The 15,309-nt window shown below is 36.6% G+C and overlaps 1 protein-coding gene across 13 annotated transcripts in view; it reads right to left on the bottom strand.

Annotated features, from left to right (window-relative positions):
* Positions 1-15,309, bottom strand: part of MBD5 (methyl-CpG binding domain protein 5) — a 505,406-nt gene that overhangs the window by 23,415 nt on the left and 466,682 nt on the right. For 11 of the 13 annotated variants that reach the window (XM_073019666.1, XM_073019664.1, XM_073019662.1 and 8 more), the window contains 3 exons: positions 8,025-9,050; positions 6,204-6,412; positions 1,245-2,453 (listed from right to left, as the gene is read on the bottom strand). In XM_073019666.1, coding sequence (XP_072875767.1) covers positions 1,245-2,453; positions 6,204-6,412; positions 8,025-9,050 — 2,444 coding nt within the window. The remainder of the gene's footprint in view (positions 1-1,244; positions 2,454-6,203; positions 6,413-8,024; positions 9,051-15,309) is intronic. The other 2 variants (XM_073019669.1, XM_007964937.3) reach the window with 1 other exon arrangement.

Here is a 15,309-nt window from a genome sequence, read left to right as displayed (position 1 = left end):
TTTCTAATTATTTCTTGAATAAACCGTCAAAAATATTTAGGTTTTTCAACCTAAAGAATGTTTGTCTGATCTCTGAGAGTATAGAGAATAAAATATTTTGTGAATAGGGGTATGGAATTCATTTCCTTATCAAATGTACAAACATTATGCCCAGAGTGTATCCTGACAAGTATATATTAGGCATTATGAGCAAGGTTTTAGGACCTCCTAGTCATTTGGAGAAAGACAATCCTTTTATTGTGCTGGCAAAAATGCTTTTGGTTTCCTGTCATTAAACCTAAGTGCCAGTGAAAGTTTGAGCACAGTTGAAATTGCTTTATAGAATATACTCTTTACGAGAATAACATATACCTGTAATTTTTATTACCTAGGAAGATGAAAAATTATACATTTCTTCATCATATGGGGGAATGTGCATAATGATCTCCTCCTGGTCAGATATAAATTTTTCTATCTACTTTAAACACTCTGCATATTTCTTGCCTAGTGAGCCAATTCCACCATTTTTGTAAGGGCCGGAAAAAAAAAAAAAAAAAAAAGCCCAGAAGACCCCTACTAATTTCTTTTAAATTGAATGGTAGTTTCATGGAGAAGTTTTCATTTAATTTATATGATCTAATTGTGTTAAGTAGAACCAGACTATGGGGTTAAACATTTCCATATGTTTTAAAGGCCCAGAACTTTTCCTGAAAGGTATTCAGGAAATTCTGATTTCAGACTTTACCTGCTGCTTCCAGAAACGGCTGCATCTCCACCCAGACTGTACCCCCTTCCCAGCTCTGTGTGCCACATGTAAGCACAGGCAGGAGATGTCGTCCCCTGGTGCATCTGTTGCCTGGGAGGGCCTTACCCCTACCACACACCTGGACCTCCAAAGGCTATCAGATTTTTTTCCCCAGTCATTGACACTTGCCTTCCTCCTCAGTGTATGAAATGAAGAACTAGGTAACTGTAGAGAAGGAAGGCAGAGTGGACCAAATTCTGGAAATCTGGTTCCTGGCTTACAGCCACCCTGAGCCCTAGTGTGATCTATAAATGCTTTACAACTCACCCCTTGTTGATATGACATTTTGTTGACTATAACCATCCCCTCTTCATTTTATGCTCCAGAAGCTTGTGAGACCTCAATGAGTCATGAAGAATCCTAATTTCAAATCCAAAGAATCCAAAGTGATGATAACAAAAACCAATAATTGATATCTGAATAAAGGTTAGTATTTGACAATGGATAAAGATTGGTATACCTTCCCTTCCTCTGGGCTTTGTTGACATGAATTGTGAACGTCGTCTTCTCTTACTAATTTTCCAGGCCAGGAAGTCAGTCCTTTGATTTGGCCCCAGACCAAGTCGCCAACATTGAACGTCCTTGGTCTATAATGTATCAATTCATTTGAAGAGGGGGAGTCTGGATTCCTTAGGTCATCTTCACTACTAATGCTTTTAGCATCTGAAGGGCTAGGCACACACCCATTAATGCTTTTGGCATTAAAGTCTCCATTGTAATGGATGTAGTCTTTGACCAGAGAATTTTCCAAACTATTTGAGGAACTTGGAGACTGCTCCTCTAGGACCAGGTCTTGCTTTGCAGTGCTTAGCAGCTCTCCAAATCCCCGACTCTGTCGAGGTCTATTCCCATTAATGTGTGCACATCTTTCCACAGTGTTCTCTAGTCTCTCCTTAAAACTCATCATAGTTCTTTTGTAGTTATTATACCTGAAATTTTCCTCTAGAATTTTATCCCCTGGACAGTTTCTTGGTGGTAACAGTATTGGGTGCTGTTCCCCAGGCAGAAATGGCAGTGTAGAGACATTATTGGACCTTTCATGACAAGGACTACTGTGGATATGGCCTGGATGATCTAAAAATTCCTCGTACTTCCACCTGTTTCGCTCCCCTCTGGGGCTTTGCTCCCCGTCCCACTGTTTTTTGGATGTGTGGCAACTTGCTGACTTGAAATATTCAAACCCATCTCCTTCGTTCGCATTTTTCCCATGGTCTAGATTCTTGGGCAGCCGAACCCCTCTTGAATTCCTCAGCCTACCGTCATGATCAACACCTCCCATGTTCCGTCCATGAATGACCGCACTGACAGCACTGGAGAGATTTAATGGGTCACCAATTGAAGCAGTGAAGGCACTCATGGCACTCAGAGCTGGAATGGGGCTGATCTGAGTTGTACTGTTGACTGCAGTGGTGATGACAACCTGCATTCCCTTGCTGGCTGCATCGACAACTGCTTTGTAAATGGCATCTACAGAAGCATCACCTGGGCCACCCACAACGAGGCCATCCTTCACCTGTTGACCAAGAGATGGGTCAATCCTCGGTTGCAACTCACAAGGTGTATCTTGAAAAGGTGGAAGTGTAGTGTTTGGATTCTCAGGAAGTGCTGTGAGCCCAGGCTGAGTGCTTATTCTTTTGTTTAGGAGAGCTGCATCTTCCTGCATTCTCACCTTGAAGAAATAGACAGGAAGCAGTGAGAGAAAGGGAAATAATTTTAAAGGCCTCAAAGAGAAAGACTATAACTTTAAGATTTACCAAAAGACAAACAAATATAACAAGGAAGGAAATATAAAGAACAAGACTCAAAAAATGAAGTAAAAAGTCACTTTGTATAGGAAAGCTTATGTCTTGATTATATTTGCAGGCTGCTTCTTTGGTTAAAATCATTCAACAGATTTTTTAAAATCATCATTGCGAAACCTTCTCTAGAAAAATTAAACTTGACGTGGTTGGACAGAAAACGTACTCAGGTTGGGATGATTCCATTTATCCGGTGTCATTACAGGTCTTTGCAATTTAGGATTCAAAAAAGAGTCAAGTCACAGGTAATCAAATTATCAAAGGAAAAATATTTTGAAAGTGATTTCTAACTCACTGATGTTTCCACTTAACTAAGTGAAATACAATATAAAATATAAAAATATATGAACTCCTTTCTTAACAATAACGTGACACTAGTTTTCAGATGGGGTAGTAATACCTTCTCCTCAACCTTTTCAGGCCATATCCCCATGCTGTCAGTAGTGACAATGGCTATCTGCAGAAGTGATTCTCAATTGGGAAGTGGTGAAGGGACAGCATACTTACCAGGGGAGCATATCAGAATTCTGATATAGGAAGGATGAGGGCAGTTTGAAAAAGTGTCCAAGGTTATTCTAATTTTACCCCCACCCCCATGCCATCTAAGAATTACTGCTCTAGATCCTTGATACTTTGGAGTTTCAGATTTTTTTCCACAATGATCTCTCCCTTTCTTTACATCCTTCCCTACTAATCCAGAACCTAGGATCTGTCAGCACATCAGCCTCTCTCTTGCTATTATCACCCTGTCTACACCTACCAGGCAAAATCCCAATCTTGGATCAATTCAACTGCCTGCCTTATCTACATCTACACTGAGGATGCTGAATATTTGTCTATAGGAATTTGTAGCTTCCAACTTCAGTTGAGGGCTTATTGCTGCCCATCAATCCTAGATCTTCTAGTTAGTTGTCACTCATTTTCCACAACTATTCAAATCTTCACCAACTTCTTCACCATCTCCCAGACTATTCTTAGTAGATGACCTTACGTAATAGAGAAAATAAAGCCCATCAGGCAAGAATTCTCACAATTTCTTATACTCTGATACTCCCTGCCCCTGGCAGCAGACTTCTCTGCAACTACACCTGTCCTAAATTCTGTCCTGCTTCCCATAAGAGGGTTCCCTTCTGCTCTCTGAGGGTGTGCCCTCCACTTACGTTCTGAATCCCAAGCCCCCTTCTCAAGGATCCTGTCTTATTTATTATCCCTTCTTTTTTTTTTTTTTTTTTTTTGAGACAGAGTCTCGCTCTGTCGCCCAGGCTGGAGTGTGGTGGTGTGATCTCGGCACTGCATGCTCCACCTCCGGGGTTCACGCCATTCTCCTGCCTCAGCCTCCAAGTAGCTGTGACTACAGGCGCGCACCACCACGCCCAGCTAATTTTTTGCATTTTTAGTAGAGACGGGGTTTCACCGTGTTAGCCAGGATGGTCTCAATCTCCTGACCTTGTGATCCGCCCGTCTCAGCCTCCCAAAGTGCTGGGATTTACAGGCGTGAGCCACCGTGCCCGGCATCCCTTCCCTTCTTTACGTTCAATCTCTTCCACTTTTCTGGGTCTTTCCTATAGCACATGATTATGTTCATGGCTTACGTATTTGAAAGTTTGCATTCATCTACTCCCGACCCCCTGCTGGGGCACTGCCCTATTTCTCTTACGTTCTTCAAAGTTAAGTTTTTTTCAAAAATAAATTTTGTTGTGTGTATTTGAAGTTAACACCATAATGTTATAGAATATATACACAGATGGTAAAGGGGTTACTATAGTGAAACAAATGAGCCTATCTATCATCTCATATAGTTGTGTGTATGTGTGTGTGTTGTGTGTGTGTGTTTGTCAAGAACAGCTAAAGTATACTTCTTTAATCTATACTCTTTAATTCCTAACCTCCCATTCGCTGTTCCTCCCTTTTGCCATCTGGCTCCTACTCCCACCACTCCAGCAAAACTGCATTCCACTAAGTCACTGATGATGTCCTAATTGGTAAATCTAAAGGATTCTCTTCAGGCTTTATCTTACCTTTTTTCTCAGTGACACGGTTGAGCACTTCCTCTTCCTTTCTGAATTATTTTACTATGGATTATATATATATATGTCAAAAATATACAAGTTTTCTTCATCATTACTTCTCACCCACACTCACAGTTTCTCACCCTACTCCAGTCCTATTTCCTTTCTTAGAACTAACCAGCACTGGAGTGCATCCTTCTTACCTCCCTTCCTTGCTTCCCTCCTTTCTTTCAACCTAAATGGGATGGTACTAGATTCTGGATCCCACACCCTCTCCTCAGGGATCCTGCCTTATTTATTATCCCTTGAACATAAAGATGTTCCACTTTCCTGGGTCTTTCCTTTAGCGTATGATTATATTCATAGTTTCCAGATTTAAAAGTACTGTTCTGCAATACTATAGCACGGGAGTCTTGCAGTCTTACAGATCTTTCCATATCAGATTATGTAAGTCTACCTAATTTTCTAAACCACGAGGTAGATGGATATACTGTACCACAATATATTTAACTATTTCCCTACTGATGGAGTGGTTCATAATTTTTGACACCACAAATTATACTGCACTGAACATTTTGATATGTGCTTGTTTGTTCACATTTGAAGATTTCTCTAAAATGAGATATTAATACATAGAAGCTGAACTTCTGGTCAAAAGATATTTAAAAATCTGATATGCTATCAAATTACTCTCTAAAAGGACTATATCAGCATGTAATCAGACCACCAGTAATCTGAGAGAATCTATTTCTCTGCACCCTTATCAGCAGTGGATATCATCAATCTGATGGACACATTACTGTGATAATTTATGTAACTCTGATTATTTTCATACATTTATTAATACTTTATGTTTCAAATTCTATGAATTACCTGTTCATATCTATTGCTAACTTTTTCTAATCAATTATCCTTTTTCTTTCTGATTTGTAGGAGCTCTTTTTACATTATAGGTGTTATTTAGTATGTATTAGGAAAATATTTTCTGCCAGGTTGTCACTTGTCTTTAGCTTTGTTTAGAATATCCTTGATCACACAGAGATTTTAAATTTTTAGGTAATCAAATTTGTTTCTTTTCCTTTTGACTGCCTTGGTTTTCTGTCATGCTGAAAGAGCCTTCTCTACCCCAAGATTATTTTTAAAAAGTCCATATTTTCTTCCCATGTGGATTTAGTGTTACTCTTTCCACCTATCTTCTTAATCTAGCAGGGATTTATTCACTTCGTGGAACTAAAGAAGTACCATGTGGCTGAAGCCAGGGGAAGAGTGGTGAGAGCTGACGCTGGAGAGGATGGACAGGTGGGCATGCGAGGGAGGTGAGTCTCAGTCATGAGAACAATGAGAAATGACGAAAGGGCTTATGAGGGTCACACGATCAGTTTTTACTAACAGCTCCAAAAGAACTGCTGAGATACTTCAGACAAAATTAAAAAAAAAAGAAAACCTTCACACAAAAGACTGGAATGTTTAACAATACTCATGATTGAGAAATAACACTAAATAGAGGTGAAAGGGCACATAACCTACTTTTTTCACCCTTTCCTGCAAATTAAGTGTTTAAACAAACCCAGACATTGTTTTCTTCTAAAGTGACACAGGGGAGGAGAGTACCTGAAAGTTCTGAAACAGACAAGCCATGGGGTTATTGTTAGCTGGGCAAGGAATTGTGGGCTGTCCTTGGAACGCCTGGAGATTCTGGTACCCCTGGAGAAGTTGCTGCTGTTGCTGATTTGGAGGAAACATCTGATTGTTGTTTAACAGCGACTGTAGATGAGTCAGTTGATGGTTATTCAAAGTATTGTTTATTGATGACATATCACCTACAGTTTGAAAAACATAAAATATAAGTAAATGTGATTCTTTGGAGATTCTATGCCTTTCTTTGTACCTGAGAATTCCTGAAAAAAAAAACCAAAAACTAAGTGCTATGCTTACTTGGGTAATGCTTTTCTTTTTTACTTCTCAAAGTCTTACTAAGTGATAAGGAAAGAGTAGCTTTATTATTTAGTTTTATCTTCTATAATTAGTTTTTAAATTTTATATCATGGAAAGGCTACTTAGTCTTTGCTCTATGCATTAGGCAGTCCTTATATATTGAGCTGCAGTGTCATATGATTCCTTGATCTATTATTTTTAGATTTTAGATCTATTTTAGAGGACCTAAAATTACAGGTTGAAATTAGTCCTATAATGTTTTAGCAATTGTAAGTATCTGACCAGATAATTAAAATAAGTGAGCTGATCAGGCCTTGTTTACAAAATTTAGTTCTCAAGCCATAATCATCAGTAGATACCACATCAAATCATTGATTTGGTTTAGAAATGTGCATTGTTTTGTGATAGAAGGTTGGTCACCTAAAATTAAAATGGAAAAGAAGCTAACAACACAAAAGAATTCATTGTCATAATCATTCAAAATAAATATTATATAATGAGTAGGATTAATAACTAAATTTATATTCAAAATTCAAAATTATTCTGAAATTACTCTGACATTTTCTTGAGGACAATGTCATAGAAATTGTCCTGTAACTTGTAATATGTAAATGAAATATGCTTTGTAGGTTATTTAATTACAAAGATTTCAATGCCAAATAGAACTAAATTTACTATATTATAAAGGCATCCATAAAATCAAAAAAACATAAATAATAAACAAATTATTTTTTACACATGGAAGATGCCATTGACATCATCATGTACATTTCCCTGTTTCCAGACTTTATGGACACCATCCCTACACTTTATATTATAGTTACCTATATCCATCAGTTAAATATACCTGGCATTATTTTCTGACTATTTTGTGATAGGATAATACAGACGAAACACTTTGTTTTTAAGCCACAAAGGTCAAAAAAATAATACTGACTGAGGAAATCTAGTAGTAGCTAGAGGGGCTGTCCTCTTGAACTTGGGCAAACTTTAGTTTTGCATGGTTTTATGTCTCACTTCTTGTTTTGCTAGACAAGCATTTAGTTTTTTTTATTTAGGGTTCACCTGGAAAACACTTTCTCAATCTGTTTCCATCCACAGTGCAGCTGCTCATACTAACCCTGTGATGCCACACCAACGAAAATTCAAATGAAAGTGATTTTTAAGATGTACCTGTGCTTTATTATTTGAAAAATGAGACTCTACTTGGTTTAAGAGATGATGGGTAGGTTAGGTTTAGGTGGCATCAGAATTAGAAGAGAAAGCAGATTAAAGTGATATTTAGTATTGCTAGAATAGGGGAAAAAGGAAAAAGTCACTCATGTTTGTATAACTATGGTTGTGTGTGGGTGTTGTTATATTTAGTTCCTTAAGCAAGCTGTGACATAACAAAAACATTTTTAAAAATAGTGTGACAAAATGGAGTTTTTAAAAAGGAGAAAATAGAATTAGAAAAACGTTTCTTTTGTAAAAAATTTGTGAATAAATTTAACTTACCAAGTAGACCTGTCCCCAGTAGAGGGTTAAGTAGCTGTGGCACCACAGAGTTACTGTTGAGTTTAGCTGAACCAGGTGTATTCCCAGCATTATTAGATATATTCAGCAATGTTTCTGCCATTGACACCACTGCTGTCCCACCAAGTGTTGAGACAGTCAGTGCTGCCACTGCTGATGATGTAGTGGTTGTGGTAGTGGTTGCCTGGGAGGAGGTTGCTATGGAAACCTCTGGATGATTAGCGGTGTTGGCCGATGCCGAGTTCAGGACACCTCCCAACAGCTGGGGATTCAAGGTCATTAATCCTGAGGCCCCATTGACAGCTGGGAGGAACAGGGGGTTAAAAGTAGTGTCACTGCCTGCAAAGCTTGGTAAAGGGTTCCCCAGGGGGCTGGTTAAAAGGGTCTCAGCTCGGCTGTTGTCTGACTGATTGCTTGGCAAATGGTCTGGTGGGGCTGTCATCTGTGTTAATGAGGGTAAAGGGGTATTTTGCTGTTGGAAAAGATCTGAGATGGTCAGATTGAAAGATGGCAGGGGAAGCATGGCAGCTGCTTGGGCTTGGTTCTGAAGCAGGGCTGCTAAGAGCTGAAAGTGAACAGGCTGCAATACCTGCCCATCCATGTCACTGGAGAGAAAAGCTAAAGCAGCGTTTACATTCGGGTCGAGAAAACCTAAAGGGTGGAGGTTGATCTCAGACTTGCCTTCTCCTGCTGAAGGCTGGAGGATATTTAATAGATTCTGGTTTAGGAGATGCTGTTGATTCACTGGCAAAGAGATAGGTAGAGAACTGAGGAGGCTGGGGTTCAAGGGGTGTGGAAGATGGTTGTTTGAAGTGCTGTTGGATGGAAAATGAAGTGCGTGCTCCTGGCCAACAAAAGGAAAATCACTCCCAATGGGCAGCTGACTCTGCAGTGGGTTTCCAGCTGCCGTGGTGACTATGACGCCATCTTGAAGAACAGATGTTGTCTTTGTGATGGCAGGGTGGTTGGTGCCCGCTATGGCTATGGAGGATGATGGTCCTGAACCGCCTAAAATGAAAAAAAAAAATAAAAAACTAGTTATTAATCATGGATATTATGTGAGACTAGGCATAAAAATGCATTAACATAAATTCCAATTTATTTGTTACATGGCACCCTCATTGATTGCTACTAGATTAATTGTAATCAGATCACTTGACATCTGTTAATGGGACTTAAGTTTAGAATGTACACTTTTGAAAATAAATATATTGAAGAAGTTTTGCTGAGAAATAGCTGGTAGGTTGTGGTGGCAGGAGAGGTGGGGGATTTAAAAAAGAAATAGGTGTTCCTGACTATCAAATGGCTTGTTTTTCACAGGCAGAAAACTAGTGAAAGCTGAAGATGGGAGAATCCGTGTTCTTCATTCAATTGGTAGATAAAAGTAATAATTTCATTTAAAAAGTTTTTTTCATTAAAAAAGTTATTTGTCTTTATTTATAAAACTACTACTTCCTTTTAGTGAAAAGAAACCCACAAAAGTAGAATGCACATAAAAATATAAAGCAGAAAATAAAAAGTACCTATGAAGATAACTACCTATGAAGATAATATTTTACTTTATAGCTTTCTGGGCTTTTTCTACCTGCGTATCTATACATATGCAGGTATGCATATATATATGCATATATATGTTACATATATTTTTAAAAAATGGAATCATGCTATAATGTTATTTTGTAGCTTTATCAATGTAATGTGATTATCATTCCATGTTAACTTATATATAGCTACAGAACCATTTTATTAGTATCATGTACGATATACTGTACTTTAATCAATCCAGTCATAAGTTTTTAAATTATTTCCAATCTTTTACTATTGTAAGCAACACTATGACAAATATTCTTATTAATATTTCTTTGCCAGTTCACTTAATTATTTTCTAAGGATAAATTCTTAAAAGTGAAATTTCAGGGACAAAAGGGTTTACATATTTTAGAAGCTTTGAATACATATTGTCAAACTACCCTCCTGTGAAGTTGATCAATACACACTTCGTTTACATTCCTATAAGCAGTGGAAGACAGTGCTCATTTCTCTCACCAATACTCTATTTATCATAATTTTGACAATGAATAAAAATAATAATTAAGAATTTTTACCATTCTTATTGCATAAAGACACTTTGGACTTATGATTTCTTAAATTAGACCAGTCTTAAATAGCATTCTTATTCTTAAAAGTCTTACACTAGAGATGAAAATTCTGGGAATTTAATATCGGAAAAGAGGAAATTTCACGTATTTATAACTGTTTTTGTGATGCTCAACCCAAGCCGCACAACAGAATTATCTGGAGAAATTTGAAAAACAAAAACAAACCAATACCTGGGCCCTAGCCCAGACCCGTTGAAAACTCATCTCTCGGGGTACAGCCTGGGCAGTAGTATTCTTTGAAATCACCCCTGGTGATCCAGATGCACAAGGGGTGAGGTAGATAGGGTGAAAACCACATCTATTGAAAAGGAACCTATAATCACTTTTTTGTAAATGGTCTTTCCCCATTGTAAATGCATTGTTTTATGTAATACATGCATTTGACAAATATTTTATTATTTTAAGAGTACACATTTAGTTTTATTTAAAAATACTAAACACATATATGGCATAATGAACAACACCAGTGTCACTGAAAATCTAAAATAAACTCAACATTTTGGGCGATGTTATGCCATGCTATCCTAAAAAACTTTACATTTTATCATGTTACCATTGAGGCTTCATCCAAATACACAGAAATGTTCCATAGTTGTAACAGTAATATGAATATAATTGTATATTCTTTTTCTTTTCACCTAATAGAATAACACAAGGATTTTTCCTTTCTGATAAATAGACTTTGTATTTATATTTTAACTGTGTAGTGTATGTATTTACTATATTTATTGAACCAATGTGATAAAGTCTGGTATTCATATTTTGATTTTTCATCATTATAGATAATACAGGGATAAATATCTTTCTACATGTGATACTTTGCTACTTTGAACTTTTTCTGTAGAAAAAATTTCATAACTGGCATGATTATTTTGAGAACCAAAAAAAGGGAAGCAAAAATTCTGAAATATGTGAAAGTCTATAAAAATAAAAGGAGTTATCATTATTATTGACATTAGTAGTCATAGTAGTGGTGCTGTGGTAACAGCAGTAAGTACAAATCAGCACATCCAACACACTTTACAAAACATCCGTATAGCAAGGATTTGTCATTTTTCCTGGCTGTCATGGTCTACCTTTTTTTTTTTTTTAGTTTTCAGTGTTTTATTTAAATAATGAGATTTTAAAAACCCCTCTTTGAAAATATATATTTATGAAATAATGACCACATTCACCAAGAGTAGGGTAAGAAAACATACCAAATGCTGAAATAGGTATGTAGTATACAATTCTTTAAATACTAATTCAGATTTGTTACAAAATTATCAAAACCTTAAACATTTAATTGCTTCTTAAATCTTGTTGCTATTTCCATAGATACGATGGATTATTTTCATTTGGAAACCATCTTTTAAAATTTTTAAAAAACTTTTATTAAACCTTTACAAATGTTTTTAAGAGTTTAAATAAAAAGTCTTATTTACTAGTAATCACTACTTGTGGCAATATCTGTGGCAATTTTTCCTCTCTGCTAAATAATAATGACATATTTAGATGTAGAGATCACAATTTCTCTAACCAAAGGCAGAACACATTTTCAAAATGCTCTAGAGTGTACATGTCAAGGCTTTATAGATGAAGGCTTTCCTTAGAGATTATTATAATTTTTAATCTTTATTTTGCAACAGAGAAGTATCCACACTTACGATTCAAAGAAGTAGCCATTTTGGGATAACATAAAAGCTCTCTATCTAAATATTCTTGAAGAATTAGAAGAAGCGAAGTATAGATACTCTGGGTGTATTTTTGTCTTACCATCAAGAAAGCGGTGAAGCACACAAGCTGCTTAAATGTAGTATGAAGATAAAGGTATAGTTTTAAAATTTTTTCTTTAATTTTCAAGAAATCTATTCAACAAACAGGTGTACTCTGCTGGAAAATAGAATAGAACTAACTACGAAAAAAGAAACAAACAAACAAACAAAAAACAAAAAACAACAACAACAAACAAACCTTGCTCTTTCCTGAAGGAATTAAGAGTTTAGGTAAAGAAATAAACACAGAAATCTCTCTGTCTTTTTCTTCTCTCAAATATATATTTATTCAGAGTTTATTAGGAACTAGAAAAATGTAAAGCTTTGTTCTTATATTGCTAGTATAACTATAATGCAATATGCTAAGAGGTGTAACAGGTGTATAACAAGGAGACCACTGTAAAACTGAACACGTCAGGGAAAACTAGTCAAGTGGTGTAACATTTGATCTGGAATTTGAGAGATGAAAATGAAAATAAAAAGGGCCTCTATGCAGAAGCAAGATGATTAAAACAACAAGCAAAGACAAGGTGATAATAAAGTAGATGGAAGGTAATGAAGAGTCCTATGTTTCCCCAAAACAAAGAAATATGACTGAAAATATTGTGAGGTTTCCCTATGCTTCTGGCTCCTCCTACCCATGGTTGAACCTGCTGCCTGAGATAAACAGTGAAGAAATTTGAAATCATCTTTCCAAACCATTAAAGACAAAAATCATTTCTTATTTATCGCTGTATTTCCAAGACCTAACAGAGTCTTTGACATGTGATCAGCATTCAAACAATATTTGTTGGTATTAAAAAAGATCGTAAAATCATAAAACTTGCACTCAACTTTTAGAAGTAGGTAGTTTGATGCTATGTGTTGGTGTGTTTGTGGACAAAAGGAAAGAATACCACCCATTTGTGGAGAAAGTGAAAATGAACTCTCCAGTGTATTAGTCCAATGCTAGGAGATAAGGGACATTGGAAAGGAGATGGGTGCAAGATGACAAATTACCTAAGAAGGCTTCCAGATATTTCAAGAAGTTGAAATCACCCCACAGAGGGAGAGGTCTATCCCAAATTACTCTGAGTTCTTAAAGTTACTCATTCACGCTTACAGTCATTCAAAGAGGACCCTGAATTTGTATGAAATTTTATAGATGCAGGGAAATTTGGAAATTGCTTATTTCTGAACCACTTAATCTTGAATAGGCACTCTCTGGTGAACGTATTTCATAGTTCTGCACAAAAACTCTATGGTCTGTTGAACCATGAGGAAAAATGTTTTGTTAAAGCTGGTTTTTTTTTTGTTTGTTTTGTTTTTGCAGTCAAGGTATTTTGTGCTTAATCGAATAAAAAGGATAGTCGCCGAGATTTTTAAAAAGGAAATTATTCATTACATGTTTACCAGTTAAATAACCAAAAGGCAGCTGGGATCCTGGAACAAGTTAGTAAGTTGGAGTAGTCCTTTACTGGGAAAAAGTGATTATTTCACACCGGCCAGCAGCACCATGAACTGGCATACTTTCTTTTTCTCATTGTCTCTGTTGCTTTTCAAGAGTAGGAGAGAAGACTGGAAAGCCCCCCAAACTTACTTTGGTGTGAGATCTCATGCTTAGACACCCAGAGATTAAGACAGTCTGTCTGGTGAGGAAATGACAGTGGTAGCTTGCCCAGTAGGACAGGTTTCTTTTTTTTTTTTTTTCTTTTTGAGATGGAGTCTCACTCTGTTGCCCAGGATGGAGTGCAGTGACACGACCTTGGCTCCCTGCAGCCTCCACCTCCCGGGTTCAAGTGATTCTCCTGCCTCAGCCTCCTGAGGCAGGCTTGGCTAACTTTTGTATTTTTAGTAGAGACAGGGTTTCACCATATTGTCCAGGCTGGTCTCAAACTCCTGACCTTGTAATCTGCCTGCCTCAGCCTCCCAAAGTGCTGGGATTACAGGCGTGAGCCACTGAGCCTGGCCCAGACAAATTTCTGTATGTAAACAGTATTCTGCACACACTTACAATTCATGATATATGTATATGCATATGTGTGTGTACACAGAAATAGTATGAGTAAATTTTAAAGGATATTTTCCTAATATTAATTTAATCCTTGACATGTTTTATCTGTCTTATTTTTAAAACTACTTTTCAAAACAAAGTTAATGTCTACCTCTTTTGATTCATTTCTCTTCTTCCTGGTCATTGTTTGTATTGTGCTAAACTCTTATATGGCTGTCTCTTAAATATTAATAATATTGTTATACATATCTTTGTATGTGTACAACAGAGAATATAAAGCTCATATCAAGAAGACCAATGAAGTATTTTTAAAACCTCATTATACCGGTTTGTTTAGCTGTAATTTTGAACAAATGCTACTTTATGCTAAGAAGCCTTTTCTAAATTAATATGCCCAAACACTGATTTTTATCCATAAAATTCAAGAACCTAAGAAATAAGTCGTATAGAATGTGTATGCCTTCACCATCTGACCTTTATCATTTACTTTGGTAAGTGTACTTGCATTGCAAACAGGGACAATGGTAATCCTTAATAAAAATGAATGCTTGTAGAGATAAGAGAAAATATCATGGCTTAGTGAGTCTAATAAATATAATTCACTTTTCAATCCCATTGAAATAGTGAAATTTTCTCCTCTATATTTAAAGGACCGATTTTTAATGATAACAATAATAAATTGAAAGATAACTTTTATGAGAATACTACATTTTTCTAGGAGACTTTATTTTCTCAAGCTTTAGTAAGAGGGAATGGTAATGTCTATTTACAAAAACATATCAAATCTCTATCTTTGTGCTCTGGATTCTGATGTACATTGTTAACATTCTTTTATCAGCAACAGAAAGGAAATCTTAGGCACTAGAGGCTACTTTGTTCTAGTCACGGGAGGGAGGAAGGGGTCCCAAACCAAAGGACTTAAGAGAAGGTAGAGAAGATGGGGAAGGGAGCTATGGCAGTATCTGAGGAAATGCTCTCCACACTCAACAGGGCCAAGAGGATGGGGAAGAGAAAAGAGCAGTAGAAGGGATGCAGCTTGAGTCTTGGAATATGGTGTCTGTGTAGTTATGACTATCAAGGGGATCAGTCTTTTCAGTCTTGTGGTGGTGATGGAGTCAGAGTCAGAAAAAGAGGTTCCCCCCCCCCGTAATAATGTATTGTTCCCTTTCTTAACACCTATAATTACTCTGAAAACTGTTGTAATTAACTTTAAAATGCTTAGGATTTTTCAGTTTACTCAAGTCATAGGTTTTTTTTTTTTTTTTTTAATGCCTCTTTTCTTACATGTCTCAATATTTGTGGGAAAACAAATGTTGAGAAAGAGTATAAGTCCCTCGCTGGTAGAATTTCTGTTCTTTAAT

This window comes from Chlorocebus sabaeus, chromosome 10, assembly GCF_047675955.1.
Source record: "Chlorocebus sabaeus isolate Y175 chromosome 10, mChlSab1.0.hap1, whole genome shotgun sequence".
Taxonomy (NCBI): Eukaryota; Metazoa; Chordata; class Mammalia; order Primates; family Cercopithecidae; genus Chlorocebus; species Chlorocebus sabaeus.
This window is presented reverse-complemented; position numbering and strand designations above follow the sequence as displayed.